Genomic DNA, 22,331 nt, shown 5'->3' on the forward strand with positions numbered 1-22,331 from the left:
AGAAATATGACATCATCATTTACATATCCAACTTTTATATATATATAAAAGAGTTAAAAAAGAAAACATAAGTGATTTAAGATAATTATATAAATAACATTAATGATGAGATGAATATTCAAAAAAAAGGTCAAATAAATTAGTAGTATTGATGATGATAAAAGTTAAATAAATAATTTTTTCTATTATTTAAATTTTTAACATAAAATTTCCAATCTTTTAAAATTAAAAATAAATGTTAAAAATAAAAATAAAAATCGAGGCAATAATTATTTTAAAGAAAAATATAACCAAAATTGTCAGAAAAACACGTGTACAGAAAGCAGTACACATTCCAATGTGTAGAAAAAGTAGAAGTAGATGAAGTTACTTTAGTTCATCTTTTTGGTGGGCCTCAATGTATAATTTCTATAGCTTTTAGTCCAACTCTTTAGTGCAATGTTGGTCCTCCCAAACTCCCATTTCAAAGTAGAGAAGAATTGCAACTAATAATATTTTAGGTTGAATTGCAATTTAGTCAGAAGGTTATATTTTTGAACAAACACTATAAGTTGCAATTCTTATCATGTTAATATAATAATAATAAAAATATTTTCAAAATATCAATTAAATTTCACATAGCTTGAATTTCAAGAATAAACATATATCATATAAATTGAGAGAGTATGTATGTATGTAGGAGTTTATGGATGATTTTCGATTTTCGATTACATGGAAATAGAAACAAAACTTATGTAATTATTTGTGAAGATTACGGGTGGTCTTTCTATTATATTTTCTTGTTGGAGAATATTAGATACATTTAAGTGTTTACGAAATTAGAAAATGATGAAACTATTGAGAAGAGAAAAAAAATTGATTTTATACTCTTTTCGTATTAGTTATTTTAGTTTTTTTTACACATTCTTTAAGAAATTATTAATAAAAATGATAATTTACTAATTTACTCTTTAAGATATTTATTTTTTTATAACTTTACAAATTTTGTTTATACTTTAAAACAAATAATTGCTAGGGTAATGAAAATTAAAGAAATGATAGTTTAATTTTGTTAATCGATAAATAATTTTAATAATTATTTTTAGTAATTTATATAACTAATATAGGATAGAAAAATAATAGCAAATGTTAGGAGTATGATGAATTAGGCTAAATTTTATACTTTTAAAAGGAAAATACTAAATTTGAAATAATGGTTAAAACAAAACAAAAAGTGGAAAAGTTAAAATAAAGGGAAAAAGTTAAAAAGTAAGAGAGAGAAGGAACTTTGACTATTTTTTTGAAAATGAGACCCAAGTAAGTAAGGCCTAACATATATAGTACAATTCATGATCCCTTTTGTACAATTTAATAATGCATTGTTGGTACACCTCAACTCTCACTTCTAATAAGTAGTAATATTGTTTTGAACTAAAGAAAAAAATAAAATTGACTAAAGGTCAACATATTCAAAATGATAAAACATTATTGTAACAAAAGAAGCAAGTAAAACACAAAAAAATGTTAAAGTATAGATAAGAGTTAAGACGAGCAAAACAAAGAAACACTAAGGGTGTGTTTGGTATGGACGAAAAGGTTTTGTTGAGGAGAACTGATTTATAGAATCAATTTCAATAAAAAGAGAAGTTATTCAACTATATACACATTCCAAAGGCAATGCATTCTTTCTGATGAATGCATATATCTATCACTATGTCTCAGTCCTAAACAAGTTGAAACATGACTATTTCACTAACTTACTTTCCTGAATTTGAAAAAAAGGAAATTGAAATACAGACAGGAAACATCATGAACTTCTGCAAATTTGCTTGAGTATATATACCTTATGGTACTCTCCATCAGCTAGTCGTTACGTCTGCAATGCACAAACCAATTGTAATTAGCACCTTTTATAGTATAAATAAGTGAAAATGATGAATATAAAAAACATTTTCAGATTTCGAACGAATCTAGCTAATCAAAAATCTTTATGCTTTTAAAAAAAGTGTATACCTTTTTGATTAATGTTTACTCAAATATAGAGTTCACACGAATAATGAGGTCATCATTTCCAAACCTTTGTTGCTCCTCTTGTATTTGCTCTGCTGAAACAAGAACAGAACGCTTACATTTGTGTAGTTCAATCAGCTGTAGTGTCTGAATCTCCGCAAAGTCGAAAGGAATTTGCTCCAATGAATAGCAATCTGTTAGGACTAAGTGCTCAAGGCTTGGAAAATGATAACTTGTTGCTTCCCATTGCGTCAGATTCATGTTCTCAAGAAGTAAAAACTTTAGCTTCAAGAATCCATCTTCGTCTTCATCTCTTAGTTTCCAAATTAGTCCGTGAAAGGCATAACTTTTAAGTTTGAGCACCTCAAGATTAGGTAACTTACTGAGAATGTTCATGTCTTCCCATTGTAGGTACGTACTGCACAATGTTAACTTCTTAAGGTTTGGTGGGAAATTGTCACAATGTGGAATGTGTAGCCACGAAGAGATAGCCCAATCTTTGCTAATCGGCCTAAGAATTAGCAGAAAACTCTCTCTGACCACAACTTTGAGCTTCTCAAGCTGAGTTAAATGTACAAGATTATCAAGACAATAACACTTCTGAATAGTACCTGATTCATCAAGAATTAAAATTCCCAACTTCTTCAAATTTGGAATTCGTAGAAACACCTCATCATTACAAGATGAGGGCATCAATCCAGTTAACGTTTGTAAGTGATTCTCCCTCTCAGCAATTAGTGATGTAGGTGTGGGTATGAAAACACTAATATTTTTTGTATGGATATGTTTTAGTTGAGGCATATTCACAACTTCCCATGGTAGGGACTGGGTTCTCATAATTAAACCAAATTGATGTGAATTATGAATACCTAAGTTCTGTATATTCCGTATCTTGCATAGTGATTGCATGAGACCATTGAAGGACGGACAAGCAAGATACCTCAAATGAACAAGTTCTGATATGGACCGACTCCAGGACAAAGAACATATAGAGCAAACATCTAATATCCTAAGTAATCTAAAGCTCGACGGTGAGACGGAACAGATAAAGTGTGGATATTTGAAGAAAACAGAACGTGTGAGTGGCGTAAGTTTAGAAAGTCCACTGTCTGTATACTTATGGAAATCAGCTACACGACGTAGACAATTAATGTTTTCTAGAAGATCATCGTGGTCATACCTTGTTTTGAAGTGTATAAAATTCTCATATTGGGCTTCTCTCAAACACATATCTCGAACGAGATCATGCATCTTATAAGTCTTGATTTTTCCTAGGGAAGTATGCTTCCCCACCAAAACCAAACTTCTATCAACCAACTCCCTCAAATTTTCCTCTGCCACATCTTCTAGATTTTTATGATAAACTTTCTTGACGAAGCCCTCAGCAATCCATAACTTTATTAACTTCCAGACCGGGATCTCACGAGATTTTGCAAAAACTCCCATATAAAGGAAGCATGTTTTCAAGTATTGAGGCAAGTGGTTGTAGCTCAAAGAAAGTATGTTCAAGCAATCCATAGTGTCACTGGTCATAAGTGATCCTACCTTTTCTGCAACATTCTCCCAAGAACTTGTTTCCTTGCTCGTCTTGGAAAGTAGTCCACCAATTGCAACAACTGCAAGTGGCAACCCTTGACACTGATGACCAATGTACCTCCCAATTTTCTCCAATTCCGGAGGGTAACTACCGTTCCCAAAGACCTTATTGCGTAAAAGATCCCAGCTTTCCTCCATGCTCAGAAAACGCATCTGGTGAAGGGAATTGCCAGAGCAAACACAAGATGCAACATCTACAAGCCTTGTGGTCAACACGATTCGACTTCCATTATGATCATCCGGAAATGATCTCCTCACATGCTGCCAAGCCTCGATAGACCACATATCATCTAGGACAATAAGATACTTCCTCCCTTTTAAACTTCGATAAACTCTTTCAGCCAATTGCTCAGTAGTACTGTTTCTTTCTCTTTCAGCCAATTGCTCAGTAGTACTGTTTCTTTCTACTTCATCGTTGGCCACACCAATGGAGCGAAGAATACCAAGAAAAATTTCTCTAGTGTCAAATTCTTGAGATACATTTGCCCATGCTCGGACATAAAAATGGTATGCAATCAAGGAATCATCATAAACTCTTCTAGCCAGTGTGGTCTTGCCAATACCACCCATCCCTATAATGGGGAAAACTTCGAGTCTTGACGATTGCACGGTGAGTTGTTCTTTTATCTTCAGCAAGTCTTCATCCAGTCCAACGATTATATCTTTTTTATCCAAAGGGAGCAGTGTGGAAGTATCTCTCGAATGTAAGATTTTGCTGTTAAAACTGCTGACCTTTATCTTTTTCATAACCTCTTTTTGTATCAAACCAATTTCCTCAATTGCATATTCCAAGTTTTGATGGAAAATTGTATTAGCCTTTCTTCGTACTCGCTTGCTTTGTACTAAAACATGTCTATCATATACATGTGAGTCAATAGTATCTTCCACTCCATTAGCAGCTTCTTGGATCATCCTTTCGAGATGCTTCATCTTTACATCTTCATGGAAAATAATAGTAAAATCCTCAAGAAAGGTTTTAAGGAAGGTGTACTTGTCACTGAGGACTTCAGTTTGCTTTTTTTTGTAAAGAAGAGAATGTGATGTATGAGTTTGAGATAGATTATCCAGGGTTTGCAGAAGTGAAGTCACAGCAGCATACGCCGCCATATCGCTGTTTGTTAGTTTCTCATTAAACAGGACAGTAGGAGGAAGTTCTGAGTTCTTGATTTAGATTCTCAAAACCAATTCTCTATGAAAGAAGAAGGCAATGTAATGGATGGGAATGCAAGACTTTTAAGGCTTTGTAAAGAGAAGTCTTCTCTTTGTGTCTGTTTCTCTCCAAGAGAGTAGTGGTGGGGTTGGTGGAAGGGTAGAAGTGAGAATTCTTGTTTTGCTCATTGAATTATTTGTCAGATTGAGACTCAAATTGTATTTAAAGACTTGTACCAAAAATTCAAGTTGGAATAGTTTGTCAAAGACCCAAAGTCATACAACTTGCCCAAACTACATTCATACTAGAGAGCCACTGTTTTGACATATCTTCGAAAAATAACTATAGTCAGGTAATTTCAAAATCTACAAGTTTACTCCGGATATGACCCTAGATAGGAAGGAGTGAAAGTTGAGGATTAGATTAGAAGGTTAGTAGGTAGCCAAGTATTGTTGCACTTTGTTTCTTTTTCTTCGATGTGCATTATTACTACTTGTTGCTTCATTTGATTTGTATCTTGCTGTTTTGCTGTCATATTTTCTTGCTACCATGCTTCAAATTCTTTTCTTTATTGTTGAGTTGAGGGTCTATTGGAAACAACCTCTCTCTACACCACAAAGGTAAGAATAAGGTTTGTTTACATCCTATCACCCTAGTCTTCACTTGTGAGATTACACCAGATATGTTGTTGTTTTTACAAGTTTTACTCCATGACAATGTACTGGAGTTTCTGCTATGGAATTTGAAACTCCATAACAACTAACTACAAGATTGTCTAAATTAAAGACTTGTCCAATGTCCCATTAGCAAGATGATAAAAGATAAAAAGGCATCATTGAGTGAACCAACAAGAATATTTCTTAAAAGAAAAACGAGTTGATTTCTCATATGGTCACTCGATTAATAGTTCTTATCTCAGAAAAAGTCACTTTCTTTGTAGAAAAAAGGGAATTGGGAAAAAGAAGAATTGTGACTTTTTGAGATAATAATATTAATGGAATGATTATCTGAGAAATCAACCCTAAGAAAAATACAAACAAGACCAAGGGTCATAAACAAGGTTCTAGTGTCATGCCAAATGTTTCTGAAGAAGAAGAAGAGCAAAGCAAACGAAGCATGCCCAAAAGTAAACCAACCCTTTTAACTGCTATGAAGAAACACCATAGATTTTCATAGTAGCACGATATAATTCGAAAATTTCACCCACTTCACAGCAGTAGAACTCAACGATTACACCTACTTGTTCAACACTAAACTTTGATTCTCACCTAATAAAAGGAACATCGGTTCTAACAATTCAATCATCATCTACCAAAACTACTGGGAATGTTTCAAAAGAAGTAGGCAAACGACTTACATAAAGTTCACACCCTTCTTTCTCTCTAAACATACTGTCTCCTAACCATTCAACCGCTATTCCATCCCCGTTATCCATTGAACATGCTCAGAATAATTGAACTTGATCCTTGGAAGGAAAATGCTTGTTAACTTTAACTATAATAACAAGGTGCCTGTTTTTGGACAATACCTGCAACTAAATCTTCCTATGTCTATATATTGATTCAACATGGTGATACAAGCAACTAAGAGAAGTACGTTCAAATATATACACATTCCAAAGTAAATGCATTATACTTGAATTATATCTAGATATACAATTCACTAAACTATACCTCAGTCCCAAACAAGTTGGAATTGGAAAAAGGAAATCGAAATACACTGAAAGGTAAGATCAACTACTGCAAAGAGTGATCAACTTATTTATCCATCAACTAATTTTTTTGTCTGCAATGCACAAAACCATTTGTAATTAGCACCTTTTATAGTATAAAGAAATGAAAATGATGAATATAAAAATCAATTTCAGAATTCGAACGAATCAAGCTAATCAAAAATAATATTTTGTACTGACACTAACTTTATAAGAAAGAAAAAGGTATCCAAGATAAGAGCTATGTAAGAAAAATTCAGAAAAAATAAATCTTTATGCTTTTAAAAAATGTTTACCTTTTTGATTAATGTTACTCACGTATATAGTTCACACGAATAACGAGGTCATCATTTCCCAAGCTTTGTTGCTCCTCTTGTATTTGCTCTGCTGAAATAAGAACAGAAAGCATGCATTTGTGTAGTTCAATCAGCTGTAGTGTTTGAATCTCTGCAAAGTCGAAAGGAATTTGCTCCAATGAATAGCAATCTGTTAGGACTAAGTGCTCAAGGCTTGGAAAATGATAACTTGTTGCTTCCCATTGCTTCAGATGCAAGCTCTCAAGAAGTAAAAACTTCAACTGAAAGAATCCATCTTCGTCTTCATCGCTTAGTTTCCAAATTAGTCCGTGAAAGGCATGATGTTTAAGTTTGAGCACCTCAAGATTAGGTAATTTTCTGAGAATGTTCATGTCTTCCCATTGTAGGTAAGTTCCGCACAATGTTAACTTCTTAAGGTTTGGTGGGAAATTGTCACAATGTGGAATGTGTAGCCAAGAAAGGTCCACCCAACCTTCGCTAATCCGCCTAAAAATTAGCAGATAACTCTCGCTGAACTCAACTTTGAGCTTCTCAAGCTGAGTTAAATGTACAAGATTATCAAGACAATAACACTTCCTAATAGTGTCTGAATCAACAATTAATATTCCCAACTTCTTCAAATTTGGAATTCTTAGAAACACCTCATCGTTACAAGATGAGGGCTCCAATCCGGTTAACGTTTGCAAGTGATTCTCCCTCTCAGCAATTAGTGATGTAGGTAGGGGTATGAAAAGACTGAACTTTTTTGTATGGATATGTCTTAGTTGAGGCATATTCACAACTTCCCATGGTAGGTACTGGCTTCTCATATGTAAACCAGATAAATTTAAATCATGAATAACTATGTTCTGTAAATTCCGTAGCTTGCATACTGATTGCACAAGACCATCAAAGGACGGACAAGCAAGATACTTCAAATGAACAAGTTCTGATATGGATTGACTACAGTACAAAAAAGATGTAAAGCAAACATCTAATATCCTAAGTAATCTAAAGCTTGACTTTGAGAGGAAACAAAAAAAGTGTGGATATTTGAAGAAAACAGAACGTGTGAGTGGCATAAGTTTAGGAATTTCACTGTATCCATAATTATTGAAATCAACTACACGACGTAGACAATTAAAGTTTTCTAGAAGATGATCGTGGTCATACCTTGTTTTGAAGTGAATAAAATTCTCATATTGGGCTTCTCTCAAACACATATCTCGAACGAGATCATGCATCTTACAAGTCTTGATAAAACCTAGGGAGCTATGCTTCCCCACCAAAACCAAACTTCTATCAACTAACTCCCTCAAATTTTCCTCTGCCACATCTTCGAGATTTTTATGATAAATTTTCTTGACGAATCCCTCAGCAATCCATAACTTTATTAACTTCCAGACCGGAATCTCACGAGTTTCTGCAAAAACTCCCATATAAAGGAAGCATGTTTTCAAGTACTGAGGCAAGTGGTTGTAGCTCAACGAAAGTATGTTCAAGCAATCCATAGTGTCGCTGGTCATAAGTGATCCTACCTTTTCTGCAACATTCTCCCAAGAACTTGTTTCCTTGCTAATCTTGGAAAGTAGTCCACCAATTGCAACAATTGCAAGTGGCAACCCTTGACACTGGTGGCCAATGTGCCTCCCAATTTTCTCCAATTCCGGAGGGTACCTACTGTAACATCCGACAATTTAAAAATGAATATGAAGAAGCTTGAAATTTGGAAATAGTCATTTTTTGGAAAAATTTAAAATCTGGAAATTGGCAGTCCAGAATCTGGAAAATTTGGCTAAGTTCAAAAATCTGGAAATTTGGCTAAGTGTGGAAATCAGTGAGTTTTTGGCCAACTTTGAGCAGTCATAACTCCTATCTCAGGATGAGTTAGGAGTAGTTCCAGTTATGGTTTCGAAGCTTGTGGAACGATCTTTCCAACGCCACTGAGTTTGCTCAATTCCGAGTTCGTATGAGCGAGTTATGATCTTTGAAAGTTGGGCAGTTGGCAGGGATTCCGTTCCGGAAATTTAAGGGCATTTTGGTCTTTTCACAAATCATTTCTTTTGAGCTTATATTGTTGTATTAGGCTGATATTTGGATCATTCTGTCCCATTTTGAAAGAGAAAGAGTTAGGGTTCAAGAGAAGAAGAAGAGAAGAAGGAGAAGAAGAAGAGAAGAAAGAGGAGATCAACAAGATTGGTCAAGATCATTGTGGATTTTCGTCGGGGGTGATCCCTATCAAGGTATGTGAGTCTTTAGTGTGGGTTTATCCTTTCCCCCCCACATACCAAGCTCGTTTTTATGATTTGAGAAGAGATTGGATTTGTTGTTGAAGTTGTTGAAGTTGTTAGTTGTTGTTGATGTTGTTAGTTGTGTTGTTGAAGTTATTGTTGGTTGTGGGACAGGATTGGGCTGTGTATTTGAGTTGTGATCTATTGTATGTTGAGAGATTGATGATCCTTAGTGTTGGTTGGTTCATACCCCCACACACCAACTTGTTTTTAATTCCAAGAGAAGATTTATTGGTTGTTGAAGTTGTAGTGGTGTTGTGTTGAAGTTCTTGCTGATTTAGTACAGATTTCTGGCTGTGATTTTTGAGTTGAATCTATTGTATAATAAGGGTCTTTATGGTTCTAAGTGTTGCTGCTGAAACCTTGAGGTTGAGAGGGTTTAGAATTGGAAAGAAACAAGGGGAAAAAGTCGGATTTTTGGGGAAAAAGGGGCTGGGCTGTTGCACCTCTCCTAGTGCCAAGGACACCAATCCTTCCCTTTCATTCACCATTTCTTTTTTCATACATGTTCCTAGGTATTATACCTATGTTTCCTAGTTGTTTCCAACACTCCAAGGTACTTCCAAAAGTCAAGTAAAACTACAAGTCAAGTGAAGTTAGTTTCCAAGTCAAGTGAAGTTAGTTTCCAATTCAAGTGAAGTTAGTTTCCAAGTCAAGTGAAGTCAAGCTTAGAAGTAAGTAAGTCAAAGCAAGTCTTTAAGGTTTTCCAAGAGTCTTCATTGAACGTTTTAACTTCATTCTAAGGCTCAAGTTCCAAGTTAAGTATTGAGTTTCAAGTCAAGTCAAAAGTTAAGAGTTTCATGTTAAGTTAAGAGTTTCACATCAAGCCAAGAGTTCAAGTAAAGTAAAGAGTTTAAAGTTGAGTTCTTTTCTCAAAGTTATTAGGGAACTATGTATTCCCAAAGAAGTTTTAAAGAAATGTTTTTACATTTAAACAAGGTTGGAAACTGAGATTTCCAAAAGAGCCTTCGGGCTAGTTTTTGAGTAATTATCTCATATCAGCAGGAAGAAATATGTTTTAAAAACATAAGAGCCAGTACATTTTTGGGAGTAGTATCGAGCACCGAATTGGGGGAGCGTTCAAAGAACCCACAGCCCCCATAGAACCATGTTAGCCACCATGGGTAGAAAAGGATCATACTTTTTAGATGAATCCTTTTCAGATTAGACTAGTGGATCCATTAGGCAGTTCAGGTCTTATACCTTTGGCCGGGTATAAGATGCTCTGGCAGCGTGAGGTCGATCGCTGTATCATCACTATAGCTCTTATGTGATGGTTGTCGGTTAGAGAAGCTCCCACAGCAGTTATTGTATTTTTCATACACAGAGATTATTGTATTTTTATATACATCAGTTCATTGTATTTCTATATACATTTCAGGCTTATTGTATCTTTGTATACACACAGAGTTTATAGCATGTTTTAAACAGTCTTTCTTTATATCGCACTTGTTTTAAATTGCCTTATATTGAAAGAAGTCAGTCAGGTTGAGTTGAGTTGAGCCAGGTAAGCTATTCAGTTTCTTCCAGATTTCCTTCTAGCCTTTGTTGCTTAGTTTTCCAGCTTGCATACTCGTACATTCCATGTACTGATGCCAGTTGGCCTGCATCGTTTGATGATGCAGATTCAGGTACCCCGGATCAGCATCCTGCACGTCGTTGATCCAGCTGAGCACTCCAGAGTCAGTGGTGAGCCTCCTTGCATTCCGGAGGACTCAATTATTTTGTGTTCTTAGTTTTTGTTTTATTAGGATGTTGCGGGGTCTGTCCCAACATCCATCTCAGTATTTTAGAGGCTTCATAGACAGACAGTCAGTCAGTTAGTTTTGAGTCTCTCATCTATATATATATGTAAATATTCTATTTTGAGATTCGAGTTGCCTTTATGGCCATATTTTATAAGTTAAGTTGTTTTGTAATATTGCATTGCATTGAGTTATTCTGTTGAGGTTTCCGCTGAGTTAAGAAAGCCAGGCCAAGGGTTCGCTTGGGGCCAGAAATGGTCTCCGGGTGCCGGTCCCGCCCAGGGGGTAGGCTCGGGGCGTGACACCTACCGTTCCCAAAGACCTTATCGCATAAAAGAGTCCAGCTTTCCTCCTCACTCAGAAAGCGCATCTGGTGAAGGGAATTGCCAGAGCAAGCACAAGATGCAACATCTACAAGCCTTGTGGTCAACAAGATTCGACTTCCATTGTGATCATCCGGAAATGATCTCTTCACATGCTTCCAAGCCTCGATGGACCACATATCATCTAGGATAATAAGATACTTCCTCCCTTTTAAACTTTGATAAACTCTTTGAGCCAATTGCTCATTAGTACTGTTTCTTTCTACTTCATCGATGACTGCGCCAATGGAGCGAAGAATACCAAGAAAAATTTCTCTAGTGTCAAATTCTTGAGATACATTTGTCCATGCTCGAACATAAAAATGGTATGCAATCAAGGAATCATCATAAACTCTTCTAGCCAATGTGGTCTTGCCTATACCACCCATCCCTATAATGGGGACAACTTCGAGTCTTGATGATTGCACGATTAGTCGATCTTTTATCTTTAGCAAGTCTTCATCCAGTCCAATGATTACATCTTTTTGATCCAAAGGGATCTGAGATGAAGTATCTCTTGAATGAGAGATTTTGCTGTTGAACTTGTTGACCTTTATGTTTTTCATAACCTCTTTTTGTATCAAACTAATTTCCTCAATTGCATATTCCAAGTTTTGATGGAAAATTGTATTAGCCTTTCTTCGTACTCGCTTGCTTTGTACTAAAACATGTCTATCATATACATGTGAGTCAATAGTATCTTCCACTCCATTAGCAGCTTCTTGGATCATCCTTTCGAGATGCTTCATCTTTATATCTTCATGGAAAATATTAGTAAAATCCTCAAGAAAGGTTTTAAGGAAGGTGTACTTGTCACTGAGGACTTCAGTTTGCTCTTTTTTGTAAAGAAGAGAATGTGATGTATGAGTTTGAGATAGATTATCCAGGGTTTGCAGAAGTGAAGTCACAGCAGCATACGCCGCCATATCGCTGTTTGTTAGTTTCTTACTAAACTTTATCGGTGAATGTTCTTGATTTAGATTCTCAAAACCAATTCTTTATGAAAGAAGAAGGCAGTGTAATGGATGGGAATGCAAGACTTTTAAGGCTTTGTAAAGAGAAGTCTTCTCTTTGTCTGTTTCTCTCCAAGAGAGTAATGGTGGGGTTGGTGGAAGGGTAGAAGTGAGAATTCTTGTTTTGCTCATTGAATTATTTGTCAGATTGAGACTCAAATTGTATTTAAGACTTGTACCAAAAAGCAAGTTGGAATAGTTTGTCAGAGACCCAATTAGTCATACAATTTGCCCAGACTACATTCATACTAGAGAGCCACTATTCGGACATATCTTCGAAAAATAACTATAGTCAGGTAATTTCAAAATCTACAAGTTTTACTCCGGTTATGACCCTAGATAGGAAGGAGTGAAAGTTGAGGATTAGATTAGAAGGTTAGTAGGTAGCCAAGTATTGTTGCACTTTGTTTCTTTTTCTTCGATGTGCATTACTACTTGTTGCTTCATTTGATTTGTATCTTGCTGTCATATTTTCTTGCTACCATGCTTCAAATTCTTTTCTTTATTGTTGAGTCGAGGGTCTATCGGATAAGGCAGTGTAATGGATGGGAATGCAAGACTTGTTAGGCTATGTAAAGAGAAGTCTTCTCTTTGTGTCTGTTTCTCTATAAGAGAGTTGTGGTGGGGTTGGTGGATGGTTAGAATAGAGAATTCTGAATTATTCTGATTGAAGTCAATGGTATTTAAGACTTGTACCAAAAGGCAAGTTGGAATAGTTTTTTAAAATGAGGCCCAAAGTCATACAACTTGCCCAAACTCATGCATACTGTAATGAGCCACTTTTTGGTCATATCTTTGAAAAATAACTATGGTTAGGTAATCTCACTTTCTTTGTCGAAAAAAATTGGAATGTCACTTTCTAAGATGGTCATTCAACTAGTAGTTATTATTTTCAGAAGGTCACTTTCTTTGTCGAAAAAAATTGGAATCAAGAAGATGCGTGACTTTCTGAAATAATAATTAAGCACAAACAAGATCAACATTTATGTACTAACCCACAACAACAACAATAACAATAACAAAAATGCAATGTATTGAGAAAAAAAAGAGAGGAAACTTTACTATGGGGGAAAAGAAGTTACTCTTGCAATCAAGAACCTCATAACTGTTGCTCTCCATAACTCTGCAAAAAAATAAAATGATTATCAGTAAAAAGATTTGAACTTTAAACTGAAAGAGGAAAAGGGGGTAATTTTTTTTTAAAAAGACAATCAAAACTGATTATCAGTACAAAGATTCGAACTTTACACTAAAAGAGGAAAAGAGGACTCAATTTTTTTTTTACATCAGTGGAAGATCCAAGCTTTTCAACTGATTTCCTCATTTGGGTCAGTGCAATTTCTTCATTTGTGCCATTTTTAAAGAGGTTATTTTGGAGGGGAAGGTAAGACAAATTTAACATTGATTTTGTGTGTGAAGTTGAAAGTTCAATATTTTTGTGGAAAGAAATACAAAACGAAACAAAGTTAGAAAATTACATTTGGGCTCCATATTATTGAGTTATTTAACAAATTAAGTCGAGCGTTATCTAGTTTTCCTCTAAGTTGCTCCCACTCAGGTGCAGATCTAGAGGTCAAATCCAAAAGTGAAGAGTGCAACTTAGGTTTTCCTTATTAGTTTTGTGACTATTACTTTCCTACTGTTTTATTCTTCAATTATCATATTATATTTTTTTTGTTACTATTCTCTTTTGCGTTATTTTTAGCATGACTTCTTCCTACTATATTTCCTTTCTAAGCATTACTTGAGCCGAGAGTCTACTTAAAATAGTGTGTCTACCTTCATAAGGTTGCGTACACTTTACCCTCCACACACCCTACTTGCGGAATTGCACCGGGTATGGTGCCAAACTTTTGAACTCATCTGTTTTAAACTATTCCAACTTGCTGGATGCCTGCAAAAGTATATTGAATATCATTTCTCAGTCTGACTATATTGTGTTGTTTATTCCAACTTGAATCTTAAAAAAACATGTTTGTACCCTTCATTTCTTTCTAAAAAAATGCATATAGAATTGACTTTAATTTGGGCATCTTGATCAAGAACTCAGAACTCCTTACTCTTCCATGTTTTAGTAAGAAACAAACAGTGATATGGCGGCGTATGCTGCTGTGACTTCTCTTTTGCAAAGCCTAGATAACTCTCGGAAACTGATCATTGGATTCTTTACAAAAAAGAGCAAACTAAAATCCTCCGCGAGAAGTTGACCTTCTTTCAAACATTTCTTGAGGATTTTACAAATGTTTTCCATGAAGATAAAAAGATGAAACATCTCGAAAGAATGATCCAAGATACTGCTCATGGAGTGGAAGATATGATTGAATCACATGTATATGATAGCTCATACGAAGGACAAAGCAGGCAGGAACGAAGAAAGGCTTATACGATCTTTCATCAAAACTTGGAATATGCAATTGAAGAAATTGGTTTGATACAAAGAGAGGTTATGAAAAAGATAAAGGTCAGAAGGTTCAACAACAAAATCTCACAATCAAGAGTTACACAGCAATATTGTACTTCTTCTCAGTTCACATTGAATCAAAAAGATATAATTGTTGGACTAGATGAAGAGGTTCTAAAGATAAAAGATCGACTCATCGTGCAATCATCAAGACTCGAAGTAGTCCCCATTATAGAGATGGGTGGTATTGGCAAGACCACTCTGGCTAGAAGAGTTTATGATGATTCTTTGATTACATACCATTTTTATGTTCGAGCATGGACAAATGTATCTCAAGAATTTGACACCAGAGAAATTTTTCTTGGTATTCTTCGCTCCATTGGCGTAGTCAACTGTGAAGTAGAAAGAAACAATACTTATGAGCAATTAGGTGAAAGAGTTTATCGAAGTTTAAAAGGGAGGAAGTATCTTATTGTCCTAGATGATATGTGGTCTATCGAGGCTTGGCAGCATGTGAGGAGATCATTTCCGGATGATCATAATGGAAGTCGAATCGTGTTGACCACAAGGCCTGTAGATGTTGCATCTTGTGCTTGCTCTGGCAATTCCCTTCACCAGATGCGCTTTCTGAGTGTGGAGGAAAGCTGGACTCTTTTACGCGATAAGGTCTTTGAGAACGGTAGTTACCCTCCGGAATTGGAGAAAATTGGGAGGTACATTGGCCATCAGTGTCAAGGGTTGCCACTTGCAGTTGTTGCAATTGGTGGACTACTTTCCAAGATGAGTAAGGAAACAAGTTCTTGGGAGAATGTTGCAGAAAAGGTAGGATCACTCATGACAAGTGACACTATGGATTGAATGAACATACTTTCTTTGAGCTACAACCACTTGCCTCAGTACTTGAAAACATGCTTCCTTTATATGGGAGTTTTTGCAGAAATCCGTGAGATCCCGGTCTGGAAGTTGATAAGGTTATGGATTGCCGAAGGCTTCATCAAGAAAGTTAAACATAAAAATCTAGAAGATGTGGCAGAGGAAAATTTGAGGGAGTTTGGTTGATAGAAGTTTGCTTTTGGTGGGGAAGCATTGCTCCCTAGGAAAAATCAAGACTTGTAAGATGCATGATCTCGTTCAAGATATGTGTTTGAGAGAAGCCCAAAATGAGAACTTTATACACTTCAAAACGAGGTATGAACACGACAATCTTCTAGGAAATGTTAGTTCTCTACGTCGTGTAGTTGTGTTCAATAGTCATAGACAGTTAGATTATAGATATCCCAGTGAACTTCCTATACTCATGCCACTCGCACGTTCTGTTTTCTTCAAACATCCATACAACTTTTGTTTTCCCCCGCGATCAAGCTTTAGATTACTTAGGATATTAGATGTTTGCTTTGCTCTTGTTACCGACAATTCTGAGGCAATATCAGAACTTATTCATTTGAGGTATCTTGCTTGCCCATTCTACTATAACATTATGCAATCAATATGCAAGCTTTGGAATTTACAGATCTTAGTTATTCGATATTGCAATATATGGGATATATCTATGACAACCCAGTCCCTACCATGGGAACTATTGAATATGCCTCAACTAAGACATATTCATACAAAAGGCCTTCGTCTTTACATACCTCGGCCTACATCACTAATTTCTGAGAGGGAGAATCACTTACAAACGTTAACCGGATTGGTGTCCTCATCTTGTAACGATGAGGTGCTTCTAAGAATTCCAAATCTGAAAAGTTGGGAATTTCACTTGTTTCTTATTCAGTGGCTAATGTAGTCAGCAGTGGGAGGTGTCATTGTCTTTATTATCTTGTACATTTAACTCAGCTTGAGAAGCTCAAAGTTGAGTGTGAGAAACATCGTCTGCGTTCCAGTTGGATGTGGGAGCACCGTTCTATGTCTCCTCGGCTAGGCATTCCACATTGTGAAAATTTCCCACCAAACCTTAAGAAGTTAACATTGTGTAGAACGTACTTACAATGGGAAGACATGAACATTCTCAGTAAGTTACCTAATCTTGAGTTCCTCAAACTTAAAGATCATGCCTTTCACGGACAAATTTGGAAACAAAGCGATGAAGAGGAAGATGGATTCTCGCGACTAAAGTTTTTACTTATTGAGGACATGAATCTGAAGCAATGGGAAGCAACAAGTTATCATTTCCCGAGCCTTGAACACTTAGTCCTAACAGCTTGCATTGACTTGGAACAAATTCCTTTCGACTTTGCGCATATTCAGACACTACAGATGATTGAACTACACAAATGTAAGCTTTCTGTTATTGTTTCAGCAGAGCAAATACAAGAAGAGCAACAAAGCATGGGAAATGATGACCTTATTGTTCGTATGCACTATTTAGGTCAGTAAACATTCATCCCTTAGAGTAAACATTGCATTTTTGCTGTTGTTCTTGTTTGTGTTTAGCTATTATTTCAAAAACTCACACATCTTCTCGATTCCAATTTTTTTTCAACAAAGAAAATGATATTATGAAATAAGTTATGTTGTTAGGACTCGTCAAAAATGTCAATGAGTGTGTGTTGGAATCTCTATAAGTAGTGTATTTTTGAAGAATTCGACAAGGGTACGGCATTGAAAGTGAAGAGTCCCTGCAACGTAGAAAATAATTAATACTAACTATTTAGTTGAATGATCATCTGAGAAATCAACTCAATTTTTCTCGTAAGAAATATTCTTTGTTGGTTCACTCTTCAATGATGCCTTTTTATCTTTTATTGTCTTTCTAATGGGCCATTGGCTTTAATATTGTCATTCCTGTAGATAGTTGTTAATTTCATGCATACTGTTATGGAGTTTCAAAATCCATATATAAAACTCCAGCTGTCATGGAGTAAAACTTGTAAAAACAACAGTATGCCTAATGTTATCTCACAAGTGGGTTTGAGAAGGTATGTGTAACACCTCACGACTCTACTCTTAGAATCCGAATCATTCGTCGTAAGTATATAAACTTGAACAGGGCAATTTCCTACTTTCTCATGTATTTTAAGATCCTATACCAAGTGTAGAAAGTGTATCGAAAGTGGTTTAGGGTCATAAGAGACCTCTAGCACTAAGTCGAGTTCAAAGCCTTCCTACCGGATAAGTTTTTCACATTAGTTCATGCAAGGGTCACTTTAAATGACCATATTGATCTTAATATTATGAGTTAGTGTCCCATGACCTATAAAATTAAAAGTCTATGAGTCTTCTTTCCAACTCCACCTAGTTTGCATTATTTGGAACGTTGAGTAAAAAGTTATGATTATTTTACCAGAGACACTTTCAACAGAGTTTTCAGAATTTGAGAACTACGAATCTCATTTATGGGTAGTACATACATTGAAGTACGAACCTTAAATGCAGATCATGGAATCAACCTTCCGAAACAAAAAATTTGGTCTGAATCTTACGGATCCAACTACGGGTCGTAAATTCATCTACGGGCCATAAATATGTTATTAACTTAATAGCTTCGAGTGTAATATACCATTAAAGACTTGATGGTTCAAGAATTCTACAAATTCACATTAGATATCACATTTAGTTGATAGTTGTGACATTGTTTTGATGGATTTTGTCTTTGACAAGGGTTAAATCTAAAATAATTTCTCATGGTTATGGTAATTAATAAAATTCGTTAATTGCCAAAAAAATAATAATAGAGTAGTAAGGGTAAATCTAATCTTTCATATTTTTATCAATCAAGGACATGTGTAATTGCACGTAGAAAGATAAAACTATCTCTGACTTCTGAAGTAGACATGTTGTCAAAGTCGCGTCACCTTCTAGCGACTTATACTAAGTAAGTAGTAATGAATGGAAAACATACTAAAAGAGTAAAAGAAGGTATTTGAATCCAAAATCGAATAATTACTTACTATATTTTGTAAATAATAATCATGATAAAATAATATTCGCTCTATTTTAATATATACAATACCTTTTTCCTTTTAATTAGTTCAAAAAAGAGTAATAAGTTTGTTTTTATTTCATAAGTATTTAATAACGCTATCAATATATAAAAAAATATGGATCTTAAAAGTGTAACTTTTCATTATTATCTATAGAAATAAAAAATAGTAAGAACTAATAGTATACTATTAGAATTTAGAAATAAAAAATACAAACTAGTATTGATAGTCAATGGCATTTCGGCAGTTTATAGGTGTTTGGATGGCAAAAATGAAAGTTTGGTCGACACGTGGTTGAAGGATATTTTGAGGTGAAAATATCTAGAGACCTAAACCTGCCAGCAGAGGAAGTCCACGTCATCAGCCAGCTAACGAAGATATTTTTATGGCTGACCCAATAGTCTATGTGGCAGGAATAAAAACAGCATCTTTGGATTTTTTTTCTTCTTTTTCATCTTTATTTGGTGTTCGATGTTTGATATCCGTATTGAAGTCTCACTAATATTTTCTATCAAGGATTGAGATGAGAAAAGCGAGATTGAACTAGTTCGAACATACATCGAGAGATGCAGGAATGAGTGTACCAATAAGAAGGTGTGAATGCATTGATTGTAACATATTTTATGAGAGGTACAAATAAGTCGAAGCAGCGATTAGACATGACATGACATATCTTTGAAATACATGACCTAAATAAGAAGGTACGAAGATCGAAAACTATAGTACAAGAATAGTAAATAGTCAAGTATTGTCATATTTCTTTGTGGGAGAAGCGGGGGATCAACTTCCTCTTCTCATCTTCTCTTTATTTGGTAAATATTGATTAGTAATCACATAGAATCTTATTCTTTAATTTTTCACTATTGCGTGTTGCTTCATTTGTTCTCTGTATCTTGATATTTATTGACGTTATTTTCCTTTCAATTCTGCTTTGGTTACGCTTCTTATATCCTACCTTTCTAATACCCACTTTTGGAATTGCACTACTATGTCAATTTTTTTTTTTGTTTTAGTTTGGAAAGTTTTATTTGTTGAAATCAAAAAATTACAAAAATAGAATCATATTTTAGAATATTAATTTTATTTCATTTTCAAAAGAAAGAATAATTTTCAAAAAAGGAAAATCCTTTTCAAATTAGGTTTCAATAAATAAGTTTAGTATTATGATATTTTAATTTTCTTAATCTAGAATTAATTTGTATGTTTATTTTGGTATTTCTCTTTTTGGTAATTAACTTTCTATTTTTAGTATTTTTTTTTATATTCTCTTTAAAAAAAGGAAAAGAAGAAAAAGATAGACAAGAACCAATTGTAATTCAACACCTAAAAGATTCCTACTTATTTTTCTAAAATAATACAACTCACATTTTTCACTCATTATCATTATGGGGGACCATTCTATATTTCTTTTGGACCAAGGCACAATTCATACACATTGTTTTCAATCTCCATTTCTTGAGCATATGCACATGGGATGTTTCCACTCACACCATATCTCTTTAGATACACAAAGACAATATAACAACCACAACAACAACAACATATTCAGTGTAATTTCATTTATCAGGTCAGAAAAAATAGAATATATGTAGATCTTATATTGTTTTTGAAAGATGGTCAATAAAGTCATGTGTTGAAAATTATGGGATTTTAAATTCAAATTCTAGATATAGCTAACTAAGAACACGTGATGATTTCTTCTTATCAGTTCAAGCTTTGATAACAAAGTCACTTTATGCATGGTTGGTGAGGAATAATAGATATAATATATCATAGAATTAGTTGGCGCGCATACAAACGGACGTAGACGCTACAATTATAAAAAAATCAATTAATAATTTTATGATCTTGATTTGCTAATGTGAACAAGTAAAAAGAGATATTCTTTAACTAAGTATAACATCATGACTAAAATATGATATCCACAACTTTAATATATATTCAAATTAGAAAATGTAGTAATTTGTTTTGAGACATACTAAAAAGCGAAATATGTTATACTATAAATTAAGATCGAAAGAGCAAAGCAAAATAAAGAGAAGATTACGTTTCACGTATTTGAAATTTTTCAACGTCTCTTTTATTATATTGTTTTGAACTAAAGAAAAAATAAAATTGACTAAAAGTCAACATATTCAAAATGATAAAACATTATTGTAAACAAAAGAAGCAAGTAAAAGACAAAAAAATGTTAAAGTAAAGATAAGAGTTAAGACGAGCAAAACACATAAACACTAAGGGTGTGTTTGGTATGGACGAAAAGGTTTTGTTGAGGAGAACTGATTTATAGAATCAATTTCAATAAAAAGAGAAGTTATTCAACTATATACACATTCCAAAGGTAATGCATTCTTTCTGATGAATGTATATAGATGTCAGATTCACTAAACTATGTCTCAGTCCTAAACAAGTTGAAACATGACTATTTCACTAACTTACTTCCCAGAATTTGAAAAAAAGGAAATCGAAATACAGATAAAGGAAAGATCATGAACTTCTGCAAATTTGCTTGAGTATACCTTATGGTACTCTCCATCAGCTAGTCGTTACGTCTGCAATGCACAAACCAATTGTAATTAGCACCTTTTATAGTATAAATAAGTGAAAAAATGAACAGATATATTAGGAAGAACGAAAATGATTTTTTATGCTTTTCTAGATGAAAATGTGTAACTTCTTTATTAATGTTTACTCACGTATATAGTTCACACGAATAACAAGGTCATCATTTCCAAAGCTTTGTTGCTCCTCTTGTATTTTCTCTGCTGAAACAAGAACAGAACGCATACATTTGTGTAGTTCAATCAGCTGTAGTGTTTGAATCTCTGAAAAGTCAAAAGGAATTTGCTCCAATGGATAGCAATCTGTTAGGACTAAATGCTCAAGGCTTGGAAAATGATAACTTGTTGCTTCCCATTGCTTCAGATTCAAGCTCTCAAGAAGTAAAAACTTTAGCTTCAAGAATCCATCTTCGTCTTCATCGCTGAGTTTCCAAGTTAGTCCGTGAAAGGCGTGATCTTTAAGTTTGAGCACCTCAAGATTAGGTAACTTACTGAGAATGTTCATGTCTTCCCATTGTAGGTACGTTCTGCACAATGTTAACTTCTTAAGGTTTGGTGGGAAATTGTCACAATGTGGAATGTGTAGCCACGAAGAGATAGCCCAATCTTCGGTCATCTGCCTATAAGTTAGCAGATAATTCTGTACGAACTCAACTTTGAGCTTCTCAAGCTGAGTTAAATGTACAAGATTATCTAGACAATAACACTTCTGAATAGTGTCTGATTCACCAACAATTAAAATTCCCAACTTCTTCAAATTTGGAATTCGTAGAAACACCTCATCGTTACAAGATGAGGGCACCAATCCGGTTAACGTTTGTAAGTGATTCTCCCTCTCAGCAATTATTGATGTAGGTGGGGGTATGGAAAGACTAAACTTTTTTGTATGGATATGTCTTAGTCGAGGCATATTCACAACTTCCCATGGTAGGGACTGGGTTCTCATACGTAAACCAGATGGACATAAATCATGAATAACTAAGTTCTGTATATTCCGTAGCTTGCATAGTGTTTGCACAAGACCATCGAAGAATGGACAAGCAAGATACCTCAAATGAACAAGTTCTGATATGGACGGACTACAGTACAAAAAAGATGTAAAGCAAACATCTAATATCCTAAGTAATCTAAAGCTGGACTGTCGGAGGGAACAAACAAAGTATGGATATTTGAAGAAAACAGAACGTGTGAGTGGCGTAAGTTTAGAAAGTCCACTGTCTGTATACTTATGGAAATCAGCTACACGACGTAGACAACTAAAGTTTTCTAGAAGATGATCGTGGTCATACCTTG

The 22,331-nt window shown here is 34.7% G+C and overlaps 2 protein-coding genes across 4 annotated transcripts in view; both read right to left on the bottom strand.

Moving 5' to 3' along the window:
* The window catches only part of LOC125877426 (putative late blight resistance protein homolog R1B-12), a 67,216-nt gene that overhangs the window by 43,542 nt on the left and 1,343 nt on the right, over positions 1 to 22,331 (bottom strand). Inside the window, exon 2 of one of the 3 annotated variants that reach the window (XM_049558725.1) lies at positions 3,535 to 3,690. The exons of 1 other annotated variant lie outside the window; for it this stretch is intronic. In XM_049558725.1, the coding sequence (XP_049414682.1) occupies positions 3,535 to 3,690 (156 nt within the window). Of the gene's footprint in view, positions 1 to 3,169; positions 3,691 to 22,331 lie in introns of all 3 variants that reach the window. One more of the 3 variants, XM_049558722.1, reaches the window with a different exon arrangement.
* LOC125877441 (putative late blight resistance protein homolog R1A-3) lies at positions 6,311 to 22,088 on the bottom strand. Its single transcript, XM_049558736.1, has 2 exons — positions 21,734 to 22,088; positions 6,311 to 7,324 (listed from the first exon to the last, which is right to left on the bottom strand). The coding sequence occupies exons 1-2, from the start codon at positions 21,982 to 21,984 to the stop codon at positions 6,757 to 6,759; spliced, it is 819 nt and encodes a 272-aa protein (XP_049414693.1). The 5' UTR covers positions 21,985 to 22,088; the 3' UTR covers positions 6,311 to 6,756.

This window comes from Solanum stenotomum, chromosome 1 (genome assembly GCF_019186545.1).
Source record: "Solanum stenotomum isolate F172 chromosome 1, ASM1918654v1, whole genome shotgun sequence".
NCBI lineage: Eukaryota > Viridiplantae > Streptophyta > Magnoliopsida > Solanales > Solanaceae > Solanum > Solanum stenotomum.

Coding starts and splice junctions, on each gene's coding strand:
- LOC125877441 (XM_049558736.1), bottom strand. CDS start 21,984: ATGAGAACCCAGTCCCTACCATGGGAAGTTGTGAATATGCCTCGACTA. Junction 7,325..21,733: donor ATTCAGAAGTGTTATTGTCT/AGATAATCTTGT, acceptor GTGTTATTGTCT/TGATAATCTTGTACATTTAA.